This window comes from Thermobia domestica, chromosome 4 (genome assembly GCF_964235325.1).
Source record: "Thermobia domestica chromosome 4, izTheDome1.hap1.1, whole genome shotgun sequence".
Lineage (NCBI taxonomy): Eukaryota > Metazoa > Arthropoda > Insecta > Zygentoma > Lepismatidae > Thermobia > Thermobia domestica.
Window position 1 is genome coordinate 261,423,911 of NC_137457.1, and position 23,685 is coordinate 261,447,595.

Here is a 23,685-nt window from a genome sequence, read left to right on the forward strand (position 1 = left end):
CGAGTTCGTTCTTATAGTTGCATTATCAGTGCCGATTTTTCTAGAATAGTTGAAGCAGACGCATATGATGCACTAACATAAGCCAAAAATACCCTGCATTGGTGAACCGAAAACGTGAACTGCTCCAACAAGATAGTCAAAAGTACGACTCGGCTAGAAAACTTAAAAAAAACTTTGTTACATCGAAGTAATGTCAGACCGTGCATATAGTCAAAGCAGGTAGGCTTAAAATTTTCATAGGGTATACTCTACTTTATGAACACATATAACAGACATATAACAATAGAAAATAAATTTTTAATTAACAATATAAAAAAACACATATACCATTTAAAATTCCATTAAAATATTAAGGTTGTGATACTGTTTTATAATCTCAAAGCATTTTTTGCTACTTTCTTAATACTCCTTCGCTAAACCACAACATTAATTACATAAATGAACATAAGATTCAGAAGAAAACAACTCATTGCGAGAAAGAACGAAGAAAATTGCATCCGATATACCAGAAAAAAAAAAGTATGATGAGGAGTAGAGACTGATATTCATTAATCCAGTGCATCTCAAAGTGGAGTACGCGGACCCCTGGGGGTCCGTAGGACGTGGCCAGGTGGTTCGCGACGCCTAAACATTGAAATGTGTTATAATAAAATAGAACTCACAGCTGTTTTGCAAGAAGTATTATTATTTCAGTTAATAAAAAGAAACCAATTAGAAATTATACTTAGGTTTGTAAATTTAAATGTTTTCCTACTTTACTAAGGTTCTACCCTGTGAGTATGATGAGTTGTCTAAAAAGGCATTGCAACATTTGATGCTTTTCCCTATCACTTACTTATGTGAACAGACCTTTTTTGCTCGTTGCAGTATTAAAGCCTTAATAGAAAGCGAAATCGTCTTAATGTGGAATCGGACCTAAGATTAATGGCGGCAAAACTTATTTCGGATTTCAGTGGAATTATGAAAAAAAAAAAAAAAAACAGAATGAATTTCCTTGTTCATATTAGTGACCCCACATTTGGGAACATTGTTTATCAAGAGAATTTCCTTTCTTTTTTTTCTTTTTTTTTTTAAAGTACATTGATTTTCAGTCTTGAAGGTTACCGTATTTTCAATTGAAATTTCGTTCACTAAGAAACAATCATGCATCTTTAGAACAAATTACTTATTGCAATATTTTTCTTGATCTTTTTCTTGTCAGTGGTAATTCTAATCAGTATAGTTTTTAATACCATGTGAAATTTCAGATAGCATTGCAAGGGGGTCCGCGGATCACTTTCCGAATGAACAAGGGGTCCGCGGATCACTTTCCGAATGCACAGGGGGTCCGCGTTATCGGAAAGTTTGAGAACCACTGCACTAATCAAAACAACACAACTTGGACAGAGACTGAGCTCAACTAATCTTTCCATTTTTTTTCTTTCTTTCCCTTCCCCCTCTATCTTTTGTGGTCGCAGAGTAGCCAGAAAAATGGATATTTCGCATGATGAACATACTTGAACACTGGCCAATATTAGGATAAAAAAGAACATGATATAGTCATGTCATCACTGGAGTCGTAACTAACTAACCAAACTAAATCTATGGCCTATAAAACCCGGAAATTCAATGTCGTGTTCACAGAAGCTCTCCATTGATTTCTATCCTTGGCCAACTGGATCCAGACTCTACTTTGTATTTCTATTTCTGCGAGATCCATCTTAATATTGTCGTTTCATCTGCGCTTAGGTCTTCCTAATAGTCATTTTCTGATTGGATATCCAGTTAAAAGTTGAAAACGTTCCTACTTTCTTCCATTCTGGCTACATGACCTACCCACCTGAGCCTTCACATTTGATGACCCTTACAATGTTTGGTAAACGGTATAAATTACGTGGTTCGTCGTTATGAAGTTTCCGCCATTCCCGATTCCCTCACGTTTCTCTTGGGTCTGCATATTCGTCTCAGGATCTTGTTTTCAAATACTATCAGTTTACGTTCAGAGTAAGCATCCATCTTTCGCAACTATACACTACAATAGGCATGATTATCGTATTATATATTTTAAGCTTCAATTTCCTCGGCAGAATTCGCGACGACAAAGGATTTTGAAATGAACAATAAGACGAATTCCCTGCTTTTTGTCGACATATAATTTCTTCATGAATATGGTTTTGGTCTGTTAATATTTATCCTTGATATCACTGGAATCATAGCCCGATTAAATAAACAATATAAACGAAACAAAAGTAGGCCCTACTGTACCTCTCGAAGTAGAAGGTACTATCGACTACAGCCATGTATATAGGCCTGATCTTGTCCCTTGGAATTGCTACTTGTTTCGGTTTATTCATGATGCCTCACCAACCAGCACTAGGCAGAAACAATAGCTCGAACAACGTATGAAGCTTCCATTAGATTTTTCTCGAATACAACGTAAAATTTAACACTTCGTTCATTTAACAAATTTTAAAATACTTTATTCTTCAAGAATAACTTTTACCTTTTAGTTTGAAGAAGATTCACGTACCTGGCTGCTGTCGTATGTCCATGAAGCAAATCTCAGAGGACATGTCTGCTTATCCAAGGGGAAATACGTGACATCTACACTGCAAGCGCTGTGAAATAATGCGTGCGACAAAAGAGTCACTCGACCGTTATTCTCAACTTTGACATTTGTGTTTATTATATCAGCGGTGTAACCACCTTGACCACTGTAAACAAATAAATTCAAAATCAATACCATATTATATATATATATATATATATATATATATATATATATATATATATATATATATATATATATCTGTAATTACTTCAGTTTAATACCGAATTGGTGACCATTATAAGAAGTAACCCTTGTGTTTTAAAAATGACGCCCGCGAGCACCAGAAAACTGTTGAACAGACCCACACAATGCAAGAACGTTATATACTGTATCAGTAGATTCTCCGGAGTGCCTTTCAGACGCTACAGGAACAAAAATGTTGATTATAGCTCAACGTCGTAGATAAATTAGGACATAGCATTAATCTAAAAACCATTAAGTAGTTACATTGATTCATTTCAAGTGTCAGTTAAAATTGGTAAACGTTGAGGTTAATCGTATCTACTAGCACCATTACAAGTTATACACTGGTCTTCAAAACTTAAGGACGAAAGTACGTGCGTTTCGCATGCTGTGTCACTCCCAAATGGCATGGATTGGTAAAACTTGAATCATACATAGAAAATAGTGTTATAGTATAATACATGAAACAACAGGAAGGAACACGTGATTATAAGAATAAGAATGACACTTATGGAGTAACAATAACTTACACTGAATGTACTGCTACTCAGAATGACCCCTCTGACATTACAAAAGAAGTGAAATAGAAGAGTTTGTAATTCCCGTGGACAGCAATGTATGTTCTGCAACATGCTCTCATGCTACTCATAAGGTTGATAAAAAGTTGTTTCACTCCTCCAAGAGCACTGTTGACAACTGCTCGGTGATTCTTGGTGCATTGATATGTGCTGTAGGATGTAAACCTATAGCATCCCACGTGTGCTCGATGGGATTCAAGTCAGGGGAACAGGTAGATCCGTCCATTCGTCACTTGCACTGTTCGATGCAGGCGCACATTATCACTCATAAAGATAAAGTTGTTGCGAATTGTGCCTCTGGAAGGACGCACGTGGGGAAGGAGCACAGTGTTAAAATAACGTTGACCGGTGAGTGCGCCACGTTCAGCACGTTGGTTGTTGGTATGTCATACAACATTAAGCATTTAAGCATCCCCGCTCTAGTACATATGTACCACCAAAATGATCACATTCGACAATTTTCCCTGAGTTTATTATGTCTTCCCATTTCTGACTGTGTGAGTGTACGGTCGGAATTAGTGCTTGCACGGAATCTGGTCTTAACTGAGAAGAGTGCGAGACACACTCTTCCCCTGTCCAGTCCTGAAGTTCTTGGAACTACTACCAATGGTTCCGCCGATATTAGGTGTCAATGGAACAAAAAGTAATAGATGTCTGGCAAAGATGTAATTGGTGTGCCCCTGTGAAGCGTGAGATTGGACGACTTGTATTCCTATTAAATGCACTTGCAGTTGCACACGCTATTTGACGTCGATCCCTTCTTACGTGTTGTACACTATAGTGGTTGTCCGCTGCTAAAGTTGATAGTGATCGACCATCCGTCTTTGCCTGTGATTCGGAACGCTTCCCTTGCAAGGTACAAAATTTAGTGTAATACTACAAAGGTGATTGTTGTGAATGATAAAATATAAAATTGAGACTAACAAGAAGTTGGTGTTGGGGAGCTTGACTATACGAGAGCTGCCAACGAGATTCTTCTTAAGGAGCTTTCCACCAACCGATCCCAACAATTCGTCACTGACATCCGGTAGTATTGGAATAATTCATCTTTGTACTAATGGTGCCCGCCGAATATTAAATGAAACTAGCCAATAATAGAAAGCCGATTTGTCAACAAAGGATAAGTTCCTCATTTTCTAATTTCCCGGCCACTTTCACTTTCTAATCATTAAGAAAGAACGTCCGTCCTATTTCAAGCGTGTCTACATCCAAAACTGAGAAAGGAAAATTAATTTTGTTGCAGAAAATCAAATGCTGCGTATTTAACGTCCTTATAGTCAAACAATATAACGCTAATTTTTTTCTCGTTTCTAAAGCCGCTTTTTTAGCGTCTGTATATTCAAAACCTAACAGAAGCATAACAAATACATATAAAGAAAATATTAAAGAAGCTAATTTTCTTGAAAGATGGTATAACTTGCGCCGATTTTTATTAATTGGTTGCACAGTGCAGGAATTTTGCGAAAACAAAAAATAATTCATACAAGCAAGGAACTTCGCACAGTTCCAGTACTTGACCTCCTTATCAATATACTAATACTCCCCTAAGATTGACCTTGAGCTTCGGCCGCCATATTGGATAATGGCAGCCGATTTTAAGTTTTCCGCCGATAACTCCACAATGAGCAGAGATATCGTAAACTATAAAGAGTGATGATATGTAGAGAATGGAAAAGCACACAGTTTGGTGTATAATATATCTATCTACCTTTATTCGTTCAGGAGATATGAAGTTTTAAGTTATGGGAACTTTGTTATTTTGCGCAAATAGTACGATTTCTCCTCCGTACTATAGATTGCTACGCAGAATTAGATCACTGTAGATTGCATACTTACTCAAATTGTACATTGAAATGATTTCAGTACTCTTAAACTGAAACGGTAGAACAAAGCTACCCCTTGGGCTTCAATGAATGCAGGAATAAAAATCTAAGACAATAACGTAGTTATCAATAGTGAGAGAATTATCTATGTCGTAAAAGGAACTGGAGAATTGAAAGATTACTTCCGATATGACTTTTTCCCAAAACCACCTTCATTATTTGATAACATCTCAATGAGAAAAGGCATCAAGTAACCTGTAGTTTCTGCTTTGAAATGTGAAGAAACAAATTTCAAAGTATCAACGAATGCTGTTCATGTTTTAGATGGAGGCCACATTCTGCATTCGATTGTTTAGCCAAAACTAGCGACATATGTGATATTCTAGACTGCTACATGTCATACATTGTATCCCATTACAGTGAAAATTGCATCGTTGTTTTTTATGATATCCTGAACTAGCAACGACTAAAGGAATCGAGGAACAGAGAACAGTACGTACAAGGTCGACAACAATTCACTTTGAAGAAAACTCAGTTACGACCTGGACTCAAGCTGAATTTTTAGGTAATCGCAATAATAAAATTACCTTAAAAATGCCTTGGTAGGTCATTGTTTGAAGTAAAATGTGAAGGTTTGCCAAGAAGTTAATGCTGATATTTCAATAGTTAATGCATCCTTGGAAAATACAAAATGCCAAGTGCCTGTTGTTATCGGTCAGAAACAGATCTTTTAATTCTGTTAACAGCATGAACAAAGGAAAAAGTGTGATTTGTGGTTTCTAAGGCCTGCCTCTAGGACTAAGAAAATGAAAACTATATTTAATATTTAGCAGCAACAGTTCTTATTTGGGGAAGAAATATGTGATGTACTGTTATTTTTGTATGCACCAACAGATTTTGATACAATCTTGGATAAAATATATTGAAAGGGAGGCCACGGTGGCTCAGTGATAGAGCGTTTATGTCTGGTGCATGCATGGGATCTCCGCTCACGCCAAGTGAGCTTTGTAGTGGACAAACACCGTGTGCGTGGGTTTTCTTGGGGCTGGTGACATTCTCGTTTCTCCCGTTTCCTCCCACATTCTTCATTCCACCATTTCATTCATTTCTCATCATCACTGTTTTCTATAGCCTAGCCGGCATAACCGTGGGACGTAAGACTTAAAGATTTCATTTTCAATTTTATATTGAAAGCGTAAACTTAATGGGCGTTATGCGCGAGTCGTTTTGATGTCTGATTAATGACCTAGGCCTACTACAGGTTTGACTAACGGATGGTTATCAAAAGTGTATTCAGAGTCTCTGATTAGGACGTAGTATTTAGCGAAGTTAATCACATGTGACTAATTAATCTAAAGCAGAGACTAATCTTTTACCCACGGTTTAGCGTGCGACCGTATTTTGTATTTAATGTTTTCATTTTTAAAGACTACGCATGCGCTGATCTACTTTTCCGTAGTTGCCACATTTATTTTTCTCACCCGATGCATTGGGGTTATATAAGTCAATCATACCCAAATCATCTTTTTAGATGTACTCAAAGTAGACTCTGAAAACCAAAAAGTGCACCTTCCTTAGTAAATAGTTAGTATGGTACTAATGAGACTGTGACTAACACTTGATTAACGAATTCTCTCTGAATACCGCCCTCCGTGTCTAGCCCTTCATTAACTAATTTTCTCTGAATACCGCCCAATGTGTCTTCTTCAGAAAGATAAAGATTTGAGGGTATCAGTTTTAGTGTTCAATGATCGATTGTCTACCAAAGAAACAATAGCCGAGGCTGGTGAAATCTTTCTGCTTCAATTCTATGGCGCAAAGAAAAGCTAGAGCCTTGATGAGCATCATTATTATAAGTACAATTTTCTCATTGGTAAATAAACATTTAGTTTCATATTTGAATTCGCAGTGCCACTCCGAACAAGCGCAGCCACAAAGCAACACGTTTTATTTTTTCGTGTATATCATCAAGTGCACGAATAGAAGGGAAATTCATTGCAGCCTACATATTGGGCATGGACACAATCTAACAACAAATTGATGCCGGCTTGCTCAGATCTGGAACCTGCTACTTCTGAGTTATTGCACATAATATCTTGTGGGTGTAAAGATAATTGTAAGAAGAATTGTGTTTGTCTCAACGCTGGGCTGTCTTATTCGCCCGTGAGCGGTCATTACCAGGGTGTTTCGTGTGATAACTACCCAGATGTTCCTACTTCGCAACAAAATGAGGATGAATTATACACCGTAAAAAATGGTTGTGTTATTTCAACTCAAATTTAACACAGAGCAGTGGCTCCAGCGTAACTACCACTATGCGGTGTTAATTCAACACAGACTCCATGGTGTTAGCGTTTAACACAGGCGGTGTGTTACGTTTATAATACACAACCGGTATTGAGCGGTGTTAAATTCGGATCTGTGTTAGTACTTCCGGTGTTGATTCGACATCATGTCAGGGTCGGTAGTGTGGGAAAAAATGTTGAGTGTTACTTGTGGCGGTATTGCACCAACACGAAGAATGTAACACAGTGTGTAGTGTGTTAATATTACACCATGTGAAGTATTAATATAACACAGTCCCTGTGTTATTTCAACATTATTTTCTTGTTATTTCACACACAATCTGTGTCATAATTCAAGGTCAAAGCCGTATAAGTAACATTGTTTTGGTGTTAAATCAACACTCTCTGTGTTAAAATTCAAGGTCAGACCACTAGATTATCACCGTTTTTGGTGTTAATTCGACTTCAGTTCTGTGTTACTACGACACCTATTTCGGTGTTGAAATAACTCCGTGTGCAGTGTTGATGGAACCATTATTCTGTGTTGGAAAAGCTTGTGGTGTGCATGCTTACGATTACCGAAGATTCTACTTTTAAAATAAGAATAATAAACTACAGAACACATCATTTAGAAAATCTTCATAAACTTTTTTGTCGTCCTCCCCAACACTTATTGTGAAGTACTTCTTGATTGTTCGAAACACAACCTTCACCAACAACTTCTTCAAGAATGATAGGAAACTCTTATCCATATCCTTACGGTATGTTTGCCTCTTAATCGTGTTTCTACTGGTTTTCCGCCATGTTTGAAACAGACCACGGTATTGACTGGTGAGCTCTAGTGCAGTGTAGAAGTGACACCGTAATACGGTGTTGTTTCTCGCTGTTGACATATTTCTTCAGAAACATTATCCAAAACAATTGAGAACACATCGCGCGGTTTGCAAGTTGAAATTTGCGAATACCTGGATTTGTTTAAGTATTGCTTTGTACTTTCTTTGACTGAAGGTTCAGACATAAGCCTTTATAATTAGATGGCCAGCATATTTGGCAATCACGCAGAAAACAACACCGAATTCTACACTTGTGTTAATTTAACACACAGGCTGTGTGTCATTTCAACTACCGGCATTTGACACACAACTCCAAATGGACAGTGAGTTGTTCTAACCACCTGTTGGTGTTATATTTTAACACAATTGTGTTAACACATAGGCATGTCGTTGAAATAACACAATGATGTTTTTTACAGTGTATACAGTTAATATTTAAATTACATAGAAAAAAGAACAAACTTTAGAACATATTTTTAAGAACAATTTTAATAATATTTTTCAATATAAGTTCTTGTATTCTAATGTATTTTAGCATCCTTAGATATAGAAAGGTAGTGGCACCTTTCAAAACAATAGAAACACTGCAGAAATATTAAGTCAAAGTTAGGGATTTGCTAAGAAAAATAAACTATGCTCAATAGAAGTTTATGTCTATTACAAAATAATTATATTTATTTTAAACTTTACGGATAGAAACTTGATTTACAAATGTTATTACTGTGTGATTTACAAGCCACTTGATATATATATATATATATATATATATATATATATATATATATATATATATATATATAATCTGTATTTTTACCCTCTTCATCTTAATGCACAAGTTGAGTAAGTATGCAATCTATAGTGATCGAATTCTGCCGGAGAAACCATACTATCTGCACAAAATAACAAAGTTCCCATAACTTAAAACTTCATATATCCTGAACGAATAAAGATAGATAGATCTATTATACACCAAAATGTGTACTTTTGCATTCTCTACATATCATCACTGTTTATAGTTTACACTATCTCTGGTCATTGTGGAGTTATCGGCGAAAAACTGAAAATTGGTGTCCATTTTCCAATATGGCGGCCGAAGCTCAAGGTCAATCTTAGGGGACTTTTAGTATATTGATAAGGAGGTCAAGTACTACAACTGTGCAAAGTTCCTTGCTTGAATGAATTTTTTTGTATAAACCCCTAATTTTGACCTAAAGTTCCTGTACTAGCAGTGATTACTTCAGGAGAGACCAGAGGGCGAATTTCCCCGCGCAGTTGCATAATTCCATCCGGAGCCACATTTCCCATTGTGTTCAATATGGATGTCCTCTGGAGAATATGTTCAGACATCGTCAGTGGATGAGGCTATGGCACACACAGAATTTTATCAATTGGGACACCATATCATTTTAGGATAACTTGCGATATATATATATATATATATATATATATATATATATATATATATATATATATATATATACAAGTTGTTAACGAACTATACCAACAAACTGTAAGAGGTGATTCCTTACACGAAAATAAAAAAAAAAAAAGTTGATACGGACCTGTGGGGAAAAGTCCATAGTTTCAGAGCTAGGGCTGTTCAAAATCGCGAAAAAGTTAAATTTCAACATGCTCTATTTCGAATTCCAGAAACTGTGGATGGTGGTCTTTATCAGCGGAAAGGAAGACGGCATACGCAATCCAAAAAGGCATATTTCACCAATGATCAATAGGTGCATTGAGTATTCTATGCAGGGTGAAATTCTCAGACATGCCATCAACCGAATTTTGACATATTCTCTGACTGGATGATTGGTCCAAAGTAGGCAAACGATAAGCCTTGATAGCAGTGAACACGGAATCCTTTGTCGCGATGTCGGAAGTGTTAAGGATCGTCAGCAGCACGGTTTCTCCTACTCCGGAGAATGCATGCTGCAATGCTTTCTTTCACGCTTATAAGTAAAGAAAACGTGAAATGTACCGTGACGAAATACATTGCATCACACATTTGTGCCGAAGTGCAATTTTGCTCGTTGCCAGTTTTCTATGTAAAATGTACGAATTTACATTAGTCAGATCGAAGAGGCGAAAGAATATTTTTTCCAACAATTTACAGATTTCCCTTCAAAGGAGTAATACGACAGCATTTGATCTGACGTATCAACACCTATTTTGTAAGTGTTGTAATAAACTACAGCACATGGGTTTACCTTTTGATGCTCTCCTCTTGTGGTGGGCTGCTCTATCATTTGATGGTTATGAGCAGTACTAATGACATTATACATCCCGTACATCTCGCCACTTTATAGCCAGAAGATGGTACCGCTGCATTAAAATTGTTTCTCCTTTCTTCAGTTTTTTAGCAAATGGTGCACGCGGCATTTCTTTTCTATTGGGCATCACAGTACCCACTGCCATGGTATTACAAGCCCACAAATGATCAATCGCGCTTGCGTGTGGAGCGATAGTGATAACGAATGCTTTATTTCTCTCCCTACGATGAATGAAAGGCATTTTTAGACCAGGGTTGCCAGTAGATTATTCACAAAACACCCAAAATTTCTTTCGCTAATGAAACGGCGTACAGAATTAATTTTTTATTTGGTATTTTAAATTTTAAATGGCCGTGTCGTTCCCGAACGAAGCTCGGATTTAACGTAAGTTTACAGTCGTTCTGGAACTACAATCGGATTGAAAGTGTTAACACGTACTATTTTATCCAGAATGACATAGGGAGTATCTCGACGTGTGTGTGGTACCTTAACAAGCAAAGACGGTTGCCGTGGAATAATAGAGGTAGACAGGGCCGGGAATCAATAAGCCCTCTCAGGCATGCCTGGGACTCCTGGATTAGGTTGGAGTCTTCCGGACTGTTGTCATACCTTGGAATTCTGCAGCTCGTGGGACCTTATCCCAGGAATCTGGGTATGGGCAATAGGAGCTTGCCTCGAAACGCCTGCAGAGCATGGGAGGACTGAATCGGTAGCAATACACCTCAAGCAGTAGATAACTGGTAGGCTCTCAGGACTTCGGTCTGGCTGCGCAGTGAGCGTATCTCACTTCCTCAGTGAACATGGGTTACATCGCCAAGACGAGTTAATGTTAAGGGACAGATCTTGACGGTGAACTACACACATGAGAACATACGACCGAACAGGAGCAACTACAGCCAGGATGCCTTGTTTGGCGCAACCAGTCCATTAATTAGGCTTATCTGCCGCGAGCGTTAAATCATGGTAGTAGACCACTAGATCCTAATATATATATATATAAAAATTTATTAAGGTGATAAATCTTGATGGCCATTTTTCCATACTGAAAAGAGTCAGATCTCAGAAAAAAAAAACTTTCGTGTACGGAACTAAGATGAGGTTAGTATCAACGTCTAGAGCTTTAAGTGCCATCTGGCAAGAACCAATGTAACTACTTGATAGATTCCTAAAATAATGTTATCCGCTGTCATACGGTCTGGAGCCTGAAATAGGCACCGGAGGTTACACCTAGGTACTATCATAGTATCTTCATTTTATTTTTATCGCTTGAACAGCTTTTCTTTTTCTGAGGGCGCCATTTTGGAACACTAGACATAGAAAACAAATCAGATTAAATTGCATTATAGATTTATATAGACAACAGAGAACAGATGACAAACCTGTTTAAGGTAGATATTTAAAGTGTCCATCCTTAACCTGAAAGGTGGTGCGAATCCTGGTAACCATGTCAATACGATTTCAAACATTGTAGAGCTAATAAAAAATTAATGATTTGAAGTGGTTTAAAAATATCAGGTAGGTATGAATATAATGTCTTCCACAAGTGTTTTATTTCTAAAGGCTAGAAAGAAAGAGAAGGAAAGAAAGAAAAAGATACAACACCTAATCATTATCTCTAACTGCACACATATGCAATCACTCAGAAAACGATTATGTATTCCGTGACTGGAGTGTACCATCCGAAGAAGTTTTCAACCTCATGTTATACTGCCAGATCCTCAAGGAGAGATCTTCCCTAGCAAGAACTGGTCGAGTTGTCGGAAGAGGTGACAGTCAGTGGGAGAGATATTGGAGGAATAGTCTATGTGATGGATCACTCCCACCATAGATCAGCATAACATCAAGGGAGGGCTGGCCTAGGAAATCGTTCTGGTCGTTGATCTGATCCAATCATTGAACTGACCATTTGCGATTGTCATAACACATTCATTTAAAAAAAAAAATCTGAAGTGACAATCCGACATAGGGTACTTTCCAGGTCATTCCATGCGCTCAGAGAACTGCACACCTTCAGATAGCACGATCCTTGTTGCTCAGAGTCAACTCATGTGAATTTTTTTCACCTTGCCGATTACATGTAGACACCGAATGTTGGTGGTAATGTCTATACCTATTTCATCTGTGATGGCACCAACACTTATCCAAGGGTCTTCTACCACAGTGTTCCCAAGAGGCTCAGCTGAGCAAGATATTTGATGGTGCCCATGGTGCTCATTTTGCAATGTTGTGTCAATACGAAAATGGACAAACTAAAAGCGAATAGTGCGTTCATACGCTATTCCTGGCACAAATGCACTGATATATATTTTCTTTTGTATATTTGTATGGCTTGCTGTGTAGATATCCCATAAAAACATTCACCATTGTGTGTTCTTCATTGTATACTTTCTCACGACCCTATTCAATATCGCATTGTCTCCTGACTGCCTAGATATCCCAGTCAGTTTTGCTACAAATGTACAGTTTGCGATGTTAGATACGTGACTCTAATCCACCTTTGTGTTGTGTTATGAAGAAAGTTTCCAACTAGAGATCAAATGAATATTTTATTCGCACTAATCTTATATGTCCATTAACCTCGAAACAAGGATGCTTTTCAATTGAAGTTTCTTTTGTATCAATAAGTTTGATTGGTGGTATCGCTCGCTAAGTTTTATAGTAAAATTCATTTAAATTTCGAAGTTAAATATATATAAGCGCATTGTAATGTATAAGTATTATAATACTTTGGACTATACGTAATGATTCACAACAGCTGACGCCTGCGTTGCGATTCACACTTCGTCAGATACAGAAGATGGTCTCAATTCAGGCCATTTGATCGTGATCGGCAATTTGATGTCCACAGGAGTGATCGGCAATTGATGTTTCGTGGCTACCTAGCTTTCAATACTATTTTTCCATTACCATTAAATCCATTTACCTCTCCTAGGTCAGAAATTCTCTGTCTCATCCTCAAAAATAAGTCGTACCTCAAACACTCCTCTCCATACGCTCATCTCAGGTGCGATGGATCCCTGGTTCGATCTTAGGTCAAGCGAGTTTGAGATGAACAATATCGTGTCCATGTATTCTCTAGGGTTTCTTTCCTTTCCTCCTACATTTTCATTTCATTAATACTTTCATAATCATTTACTTCGATTAATCATCTGTCTCCTTTAGTTTACTGGGCATAACTGTCGGACACCATTAAACCAGAGGTTCCATTTTATTTCGTTTCAAAACACTCTCATCCATATTGCAACTACTTAATCATCATTTTCAATTTTCAACACCCTTTTAAAACCAACACAAGTTTCTGATTTCTAACTTTCATGCAAATGGGCTTCCTTAAAAGTACAATTTGATTTACAAGCAAGGTTTTTCAAGTGTCAAACTCCGATTTGCTTGAAACTCCTAGAGTGAATAAAGGAATTAAAAGCAGGACATACGTATCTTTTATATTGGCCAACGTGGGGGATGAAGGGGTGAATACCCCCTAAAGTGCGAACATAGAGCAATATGACACATTTGTGCCAGGCCATAACTAGCAACGCATAATGGGAATTCACTTCAAACTCCTGGAGTTAATAAAGAAATCCAGAGTAGGACATACGTGCTTTTTTTTCATATCGGCCAACGTGGGGATGAAGAGGCTAAATTAAATACCCCTGTAAAGTGCGAACACAGGGCAATATGACACATTTGTGCAAGGCCAGACTAGCAACGCACAATGGGAATTTGCTTCAAACTCCTGAAGTAAATAAAGGAATCAAAAGTAGGACATAAGTGCTTCTTTATATCGGCCAACGTGGGGAAGTGGTAAACACCCCCTAAAGTGCGAACATGACACATTTTAGCAAGGCCATAACTAGCAATGCCGTTAGAGATACACATTGTCTAATGTTGAAAAACAGCTATAAGTTTGGTTACTTTACGTGAAACAATATTGTGCGCCCGCTTAAATGCTCACAACCACGATTTTGAGGGCGTTTGTAAAGCTAGGTTACGCTCCTGACTTGCTGGAGAGCCCGCCGCTGCGGATCTACGTCATGCAGCGGTAAATGTGCACCGACGGCGGTTTGAAAGTTCTGAAGGACGGCGAGCAACACCTCATGCAATTGTTTTTGCGTGTTCCACCTGAAGAGACTTCCCTTTTCCCAACGGTACGATTGTTTTCGGCACGTTACTCACTTATAGTGTCGCATAACGGACGTTACGACAATCTTTCTCATTTTCCATTTTTCCTCAATTTTTCTACGTTTCTCTTGTATTTCAAGTCCACAGACTCACCACTCCTAACACCACAGGTCCCCGATGCTCTCCTTCGCACATATTCCACGTAAGTTTCATCCACTTCTCCAAAGTCGATGATATAATTTCGTTCTATGGCATCCTCATCCCAATCAAAGTGTACAGTAATCTTCGTTATATATTGACATAACTCTATCTGCAGCCTCATTGATTAATTTCCGGAGGTAATTTGCAAGGTGTATTTCTGCCTTGTTTGGAGGTGGTTCTGGAATGTCTACAATAGCAAAATAGACTGCAAGTAGACGAATGACATTTAATGGGTTTACATTCATCTTGGATACAGCCCTATATATATATATATATATATATATATATATATATATATATATATATATATATATATATATAGATAGATAGATAGATAGATAGATAGAAAGATAGATAGGGTGTTTCAAAACAACACCGACAACGTTCGGGAGGTGATTCCTGACATCAAGATAACACGAAAAGTATAGACCAACCTGGGTGCACAAACGCTCCCTTTCGGAGTTATAGGCTGCCGAAAACTTGAAAAAATAAAATTTAAAGGTCCATAGTTCCAAAATTATGGGACCTACCGTAGTCGGGTCAAGACTTCACTTAGAAACTAACATGTGCGCTATCCAAAAATACATGTTTCAGAATTCTAAGGTACTCTGCAACAATTTTTATAGAGGCAGTTTGGCTACAGGAATATGATTTGAAGTACTCACCAACTACCTCTATAAAAATCGTTGCGGAAGTACTGCAGGATTCTGAAACATAGATATTTGGATAGGGCACATACTAGTTCCTAAGTGAAGTCTTGATCCGACTACGGTTGGTTCCATAGTATTAGAGCTATGTATCTTTAAAGTTAATTTAATTCAAGTTTTCGGCAACCTATAACTCCGAAAGGAAGCATTTATGCATCCAGGTTGGTCTATACTTTTCATCTTATTTTGGTGTCAGAACGTTGACGGTGTTGTTTTGAAACACCATATATATATATATATATATATATATATATATATATATATATATATATATATATATACATACACCATTCATGGTTCAGTGCACCTTATCAATGGTATATAAGACCCAAGGCATACGATTAACAAATGACCATTGTTCATTTATTACTTATCGACACACTTGATCTTGAATATGTTGCTCTGATAGACGCTTTACTCTGGCGTAATTGTCTTTTTATTAATACTAGATAATATTCCACTTGTAACACGCTTATCAAAGATAAAACGAATTAAATTCAGTGTCCAATTGTGTTATGAATTTTTTTATAATTATAATTTAATTTGTAGTATCGTGTGATGTAACCATGCTCTAAACACTGAATATATTGTTTTTCAAAGTAGATATAAACGACAATTCAAACTGTGGTAATGAATTGGAATCTTATTTCTCACCTTGGGCTATATTTACAAGGGATCCATCTATTGCGTTCGTAAGTCTCTCCACAGCAACCGGGATTCACAGCACTTCTCACGTTGCATGCAGATGATGACACAATATTCGTAATTGATCCGCCATTTGCCAGACATATCGACTATTATTACAATGTTTTCCACATAGTGTGTCTTCCTCTACGAATTTTAAAAGCGTCTAGCGAATCAGAAGAGTGCGTTGCTCTTTATAGCCTTTCCTTCATAGTGTTATATTATCAAATGTTTATTTATTTATTTATTTATTTATTTAGAAAACAACACAACAGGCTTAATGCCTAATTATAGTGTCTTAATGTTCGCGGTTTAGGGTGGTTTTACGCTCTTCATCTCCCACGATAGCCGATATAAAAAGTCACGTATGTCCTACTTTTGATTCCTCTATTCACTCCAGGAGTTTGAAGCAAATTCCCATTGTGCGTTGCTAGTTATGGCCTTGCTAAAATGTGTCATATTGCCCTGTGTTCGCACTTTAGGGGGTGTTTACCCTTCATCCCTCACGTTGGCTGATGTAAGAAAACACATATGTTCTGCTTTTGATTCCTTTATTCACTCCAGGAGTTTCAAGCAATTCGGAGTGTGACACTTGAAAAATCTTGCTTGTCAGCTATTTTGTACTTTTTCGCCATACTTCAGACTTTGACTCACGTTTAAAATGTAATTCTTATAGCCATAATGTACGCTGTGAGTATACGATATGTTTTAATTTTTGATTGTTTTGATTTATTGACATATAACACAACAGGCACAGGCCTAATTACAGTGTTACATAGTATATACGTTATACAGATTATATAGGTTAATAAAGCTATTGGTAATAATTACATTTGTCTTACAGAATTAATAGACTTCTTAAAACTACTTATATCCATTGCCAGTTCATCCAGGTTGAAATTTTCTTCAACTAACCTGTTGTAGGTTGCACTAACTCTCCATATAGGAGATCTGCTTAAGACGTTTGTTTTCCTTGTCATACAAAATATGTATTTTTCGAAACAGTGCGCAATTTAGTGGATAGTACTTGGATACATATTTGTTCGTTAAAATCAGGACAGTCTATTTCGCCATGTGTAAATATAATAAATCAATATTTCTTTTCCTGAGTTCTAATGTTTCAGATTTAAAATTTTCAACAAGGTTACCTACCTGTTGTAGAGCACCGTATCAGGTAGCCACAATTGAGTTGAAGGAATAAATATGAAAGAGATGTTTCCAAACTCTGAAGTATTCCACCGCAGATTAACATCTGTCCATTTCTGAATTAACTCGCAATTCGTAGTTAAAATTTGTCTCTTCTCATTCTGGTATGAAAAAGGGAAAAAGTATTATATCTTTAATAGATACATGTTTCAAAATAGTTGCTACATAGTTCAAATTTATAACTAGTAAATTTCGCTATTTTGAAAAATATTCGTCCTTCATTGATTTTAACAAATCCTTATTATAAATAAAAACTACATTTTCAACATAGCTAATGGAATATCTCATTATTTACTTTCTTATCACTCAAATTAACGTTTCATAACATGTATGTTCTATGTAGTTTTAAGTTTAGCTTTTTTGAAAAAAAAATGTTCGTTCTTCATTGATTTTAGGCATGTGCGAAAAGCTCCAACCTCAAATTTCATTGCTCCATTTTTCCAGAACGAAAGATCTTTACAGCAAAATATTTCACGTGCTATTAAGTAGATCCCAGTTCTACTTCGATACTATGTTAAGTTTCATCAAGATTCAATGATATCCTCTTAAGACGTTTAGCAACAGTTTTCGCCAAAAATATGACTAAGTTCAACCCTCTCTTTGATTTCTTATAATTTGGTAACTAAATGCCTGAATATTTCCCTAGTAGCAGATACAACTTGCAAACCGCTTACCGTAAGCTTGCATTGGAAGTCGGCAAGCTTTCATCTGGCTTGATTGGAAAACACGCAAGCATGCCGCAACGTGAATCCCAGGAACGAAGTTACATGGGGCCAATCTTGCATTCAGTGTTCTATCCAAACTTGATGCAAGATTTACTCTGGCGGCAAGTCAATAGCCAATGAACGACTAGTGATGCTATGACATTCTGCGAAAGATCTAAAGTATCGCTTGCAAGAACAATGAAAGGCAGATTGTATGAAAGCACGCGTAGAAAGGGCAAACGTAGGAAGCTAAAAGCCAAGCACGCGCCAACTGACCGAATGCTTTCTTGCTACTTGGGTCCAGACTAGCTGAAGTGCCTCTTCTTCTATGCACGAGGAAAATGGACTATTAAAAATATTTATACTTCCATCCTTCCTTTGGATATGTATTTCATTCAAAGTTTAATGATTAGAAAAACATAAAATATTCTGTTTCAGAGTTGAATTTTGAAACCTTTTGTTCCTTTAGGATGCACCCTTTAAGCTAAGTGACATGACAAACTCCCAGCTTGATACAGGTATATTCCAAAATTCATTTCAAACGGTTCACTTATTTCTTTGTGATGGATATTACCCAAAACAAACATCGGCTATTTCAATGTGACGAAAACATAAGTATTTTCTCCTCTCCCTATGAAGGAGAAATTTTCAGGAACGTCCAATAAATAAATAAATAAATAAATAAAAATAAAGTTCCCCTTATTTTGTAATGAGCAGATTATATACTGAGATTTTTGTTTCAAATTTCACAATCTGGTAAGATACTGTATTTTCAGCGTCACCTTAAAGAAAATCATGGAATAAGCTTACTCAGGGCTGCCAGTTATCATCTTATCCTAAACCAGATTGTTTCGATAATTAAACAGGAACCTAACTGATGATTTTCATATTCAGTCAAGTGAACTTCAAGTGAACTTGCTTGAATTTTTGTGCTTGGCGCTGATATACAACATCGAGGTTAAGAAGGACAGGGACTCGCTATTGACGTGATTCAAAATCTCAAATGGAGAATCAATTCGGTACAGTTGGAGTACACAAACCATCATGCAAGATAATTCTTCATAATATAGGCCTTCCCCACCACACTAATTCACCCCAAGACTGCTCAATTACAGAATGAGTCCACAAGCCCCGGGAAGTGAATTTGCATGGCTTTAACAGATACATGTTTCGAACTAGTGTATCGAGAGGTGAAATTAGAAAAAAAATCGTATAACTAACTAAATCTATGGCTTATGGAACCCGGAGGTTCAATGCCGCGTTCACAAAAGCTCTCCACTGACTTCTTTCCTTAGCCAACTGTATCCAGTTTCTACTTTGTACTCCTATTTCTGCCAGATCCATCTTAATATTGTCTTCCCATCTGCGTGTTTTCCCAATTGGTTTTCTAGTTAAGACTTGGAAAGCGTTCCTACTTTCTTCCATTCTGACTACATGATCTGGCCACCGACTTTGGTAAACCGTATAAATTACGTGTCTCGTAGTTCCTCGTTATGAAGTTTCCGCCATTCCCCATTCCCGTTCCTCTTGGGTCCGAATATTCGTCTCAGGATCTTGTTCTCAATTACTTTCAGTCGATGTTCTTCCCTCAGAGTAAGCAACTATGTTTCGCAGCCATACAAAACAACAGGCATGATTATCGTTTTATATATTTGAAGCTTCAAATTTTTCGACAGAATTCGCGACGACAAGAGATTTTGAACTGAATAATAACATGAATTCCCTGCTTTTAGTCGACATTTAATTTCTTCATGAATATGGTTTTCGCCTGTTAATACTGATCCTAGATATTTGAAAGCATCCACTTTATCAAAAGTATTATTCGATATTTTAACGCATCCATAATTTGCCGTATTACGATCCCGACGAATTTCTATGTATTTAGTTTTTTTTTTTTTTTTTTTTTTTTGCATTTACCATGTCTGCAAAAATTTCATATAGATTCCTTTAATTAATAAAGTAAGCTTTTTTTTTTTAAACAATAGAATTCTTTCGGAAGCTTATTTTGTATTGTTTGAAGAGTGGTTCCTCAACGTGCATGTCGGAACTCACAATAGTTGCGACCGAAATACGCGAGCGTGGGCGGTGGCGAAGGTAGGTGAAAAAGATAAATGTAATTGAAATTTATTAGCGAAAAAAACATTTAAAAACATTATTTTCAATTTCTCATTTTGATCGATATACTTTTATTTCCATACTTATTGTCAAACGTAACAAGAAACAGGCCCCCAACCAGAGGGGGGCCAGGGGGCTTGTTCCCCCTAAAGTTTTCGTGGCCCCTCCAGACCTTAACACAAAATGCTATATTAATACAAAAAACACAATTTAGCTAGTGGTAAGAGAATGTTTAATGACCTGGCACCCCTAACATATTCATGGCCCCCCGAAACCTCTGTGACTGCTTGCGGGCCTGATAAGAAATATCAAAGAAATAATGAACCGTTAAAAAGAATAAAAGGAATAAAAAAGAAGTATGAAGATTGTGAAAAAGTACACTACATATCGAAATATATAAAAAGGTTCAAATATAACTTTTTTTTTTTTTTTTTTGGCTGAGATTCAATGAACATTTCCTTTCTGACAAAAAGTTTTAATTTAATAATTCCACAGTGTAGAACTAGTCTTCAGTATAACACATACCAAAAAAATTCAAAAATATATTTGTTAAGTGCGGAGATACAAAGCATCAAACAGTGCACAACTGCACTGCTTACGTCACGAAAACAGAAACGAGCTGTTCTCGCGTGACGTAACATATTGGGTCTTGTCTTGGAGCCTTATTATAAGCTCTTCGAAACCTCTTTTTTTTTATTTTTTTTTTATTGCAGCCTGTTACTATAAACTGGAAATAAATTTAGTGGAACAGTAAAAGGAAACTAGCACAATACTCACTGTATATAAAAATAATGTCTTACTAAGACTTATTCTCCTAATTTAAAACACATACAAGTTACCTGAAATGTTCTGTTAGTACGAGTATTTTAGACATATATCAACAGAATTCTTTTATTGTTAGTTTAGATCAGAAACATTATGGGCCTTATGCAGAGTCGTTCTGATGCGTTATTAGTGCCATACTAAAGAGTTCGACTAACGTATGCTTTCTACAGTAATCAGGACCTTAGTGTGACGCTAATCACAAGTCCAAACGACTCTGCATAAGGCCTTAGGAGTCTAACTACTATATCAGTTAAAACTAAATCACGCGTAGTTTGAGAATATTCAGGTTACCATTTTACAACCACAAACATTTTAATATTTTTTATTTTATTTCTAAAACTTACCCCCCAGTGATTGAAAAGTGTATGTGCTGTCGCAGCCTATATACTTCCCCCACTCTTAATTATAAGTACTGTAAATGTGCCGGTATACATATTATAAATGTAGTGAGACTCCATGCTATCTTGCTGCTACTAGAAATATCTAACTTTCTGCAGTCGTATCCTGCTATATGTTTTACACTATTTCTACTATTTACTGTCGTATAACTTCCCAACCCACGTTATTACTACAATTATGGTTTTGTTTCAGGAATATTCATATGTTAATGCTGTAAGGACTTGTATTATGTTAGCGTCTTTACTCATTTACCATATTTGCTCGAGGAAATTGCTTTTGTCACTATTACGGCGGTTTGGAGCTGAAACAAAGATATAAGGAACAGACACAGACAAGTAATACAGGTTTAGGCTGCCAAAAGAGCATGAACGAGAGAGGTGCTTGAAAATTTTTCTTCTAGTCTAGGTGCCATAATAATACAAATCCAATTCGAAGCATATTTTGGATTTAAATTATCTAGGCTTCATGGCTACCTGACGCCCGAGGTTCTTCGAGCACTAAACGAAAGGAATATTAGCAGAAATTCATGATGTACTAAACTTTTACATGAAATAGTGCTCTGAGCATATGAACATGTTAATAATTTAGTTGTTCTCGTCAGCTTTGAGTATGAGTTAACTTTATGTATATAGAGGTATACTTGCAAAAGATTACGCCGTGAAAGTATTGCGTTTAATGTGTTTTCTGAGGTCAAGAAGAAAAAAAATCGTAAAAGCACATTTAAAAAAAAATAACCCTTTGTTTAAGTGTCGTTAATGTAGGTTGGTTTACTTATCTTCATTCCTACACTCACTAAAACAGAATATTGTGTAAATTACTCGTTACAATATCACAAACGTTCGCACTTAATCAGTAATCAAGAGACACAGGGGCTCACTGGTAGAGTGCTCATTTTTGGTCGAGGGGTCTTAGTTCGAGCCCACGTAATATGAGGTTGTGGAGTACAACATTGTGTCCGTGGATTTTTCTGACGGTCCTGGAATTTCCTTTCGTGTGGTCATTCACCAATTACAGTATGTTATTATTATTCATATACATTAACCGTCTCTTTTAGTCTAAAGAAAGCTCGTAGCCAGAACACTAAGGCTGTGGAAGTCGAGATAATTCTTTGAGAGGAGAGTCTGATTTGAGTTCACCTTACATTCAATCATGCAAACATACTATTCAAATGAAAGTTCTAGAAGGGGCTGAAGGTGTTCATACCCCTGACCATTTCCTAGCTATGTCACTGCACAAAGCATAAGCATGGGGCGTAAATTTCATTTCATTTCATTGAGTATTCAGTCAATTTAAATTAGTCTGTTTTCAAAAGAAAGAAACTAGATACCAAACTCTACCATTTATATAAGTTATATGCATTTCTTGGGGGAAAAATCTTTAAATATTACGTAGGCTAAAGAAGACGGTGATGATGAGAAGTTAATGAAATGGTGGAATGTAGAAAGTGTGAGGAAACGGGCGAACCGCGAGAAAAGCTACGCACACGGTACTTGTCCACCACAAAGCTCACTTGGCGCGAGCTGGGATTGAACCAAGAAACCCATGCACCAGCGGTGAACGCTCTACCGCGGCCCATACATTTCATGGACCAATATAAACTATTTAGGATTATGGTTAGGAACTATCACACTACTCTTGCAACTGGGAAGAAAGGAAGGAATAGAGAAGGGAAGAAAAGGCCTTTAACCATTATGTTAGGTACTATCCCGGCATTTGTCTGGCATGGATGAGGAAAACCCAAAGATACCTCACTCAGAATAGCTGGCCTAAAATGCTGTCCCGTTCCCCTCCGGGCCAACTAGAAAGGCCAGAGTGTTAGCGATTACGTGAGTCCACAAAAACAATTTATTAGTATGTTTTACTGGCTAAGGACGACGAAGGGGAGCGCGAAAGAAAAGATGAAATAAGTTTTGTTCTTGTATAAATTAGTTCAATAATAGTATTGGAGAATTTACAGAAAACTAATGGATTTGATTATATTTTTATTAGTACAGAATTTATATTATTATTATTATTATTATTATTATTATTATTATTATTATTATTATTATTATTATTATTATTATTATTATTATTATTATTATTTTAATTTGGGAAAATGATTTCTCCTGAGTAAACTTCCTCGGGCTCCTACCTGAATGCATTGCACAAACTTGCACA

The 23,685-nt window shown here is 36.8% G+C and overlaps 1 protein-coding gene across 1 annotated transcript in view; it reads right to left on the reverse strand.

Moving 5' to 3' along the window:
* The window catches only part of LOC145683113 (neuronal acetylcholine receptor subunit alpha-2-like), an 86,195-nt gene that overhangs the window by 44,881 nt on the left and 17,629 nt on the right, over nucleotides 1-23,685 (reverse strand). Inside the window, exons 3-4 of the mRNA XM_081754474.1 lie at nucleotides 17,429-17,583; nucleotides 2,510-2,693 (exon numbers count right to left, since the gene is read on the reverse strand). Coding sequence (XP_081610600.1) covers nucleotides 2,510-2,693; nucleotides 17,429-17,583 — 339 coding nt within the window. The remainder of the gene's footprint in view (nucleotides 1-2,509; nucleotides 2,694-17,428; nucleotides 17,584-23,685) is intronic.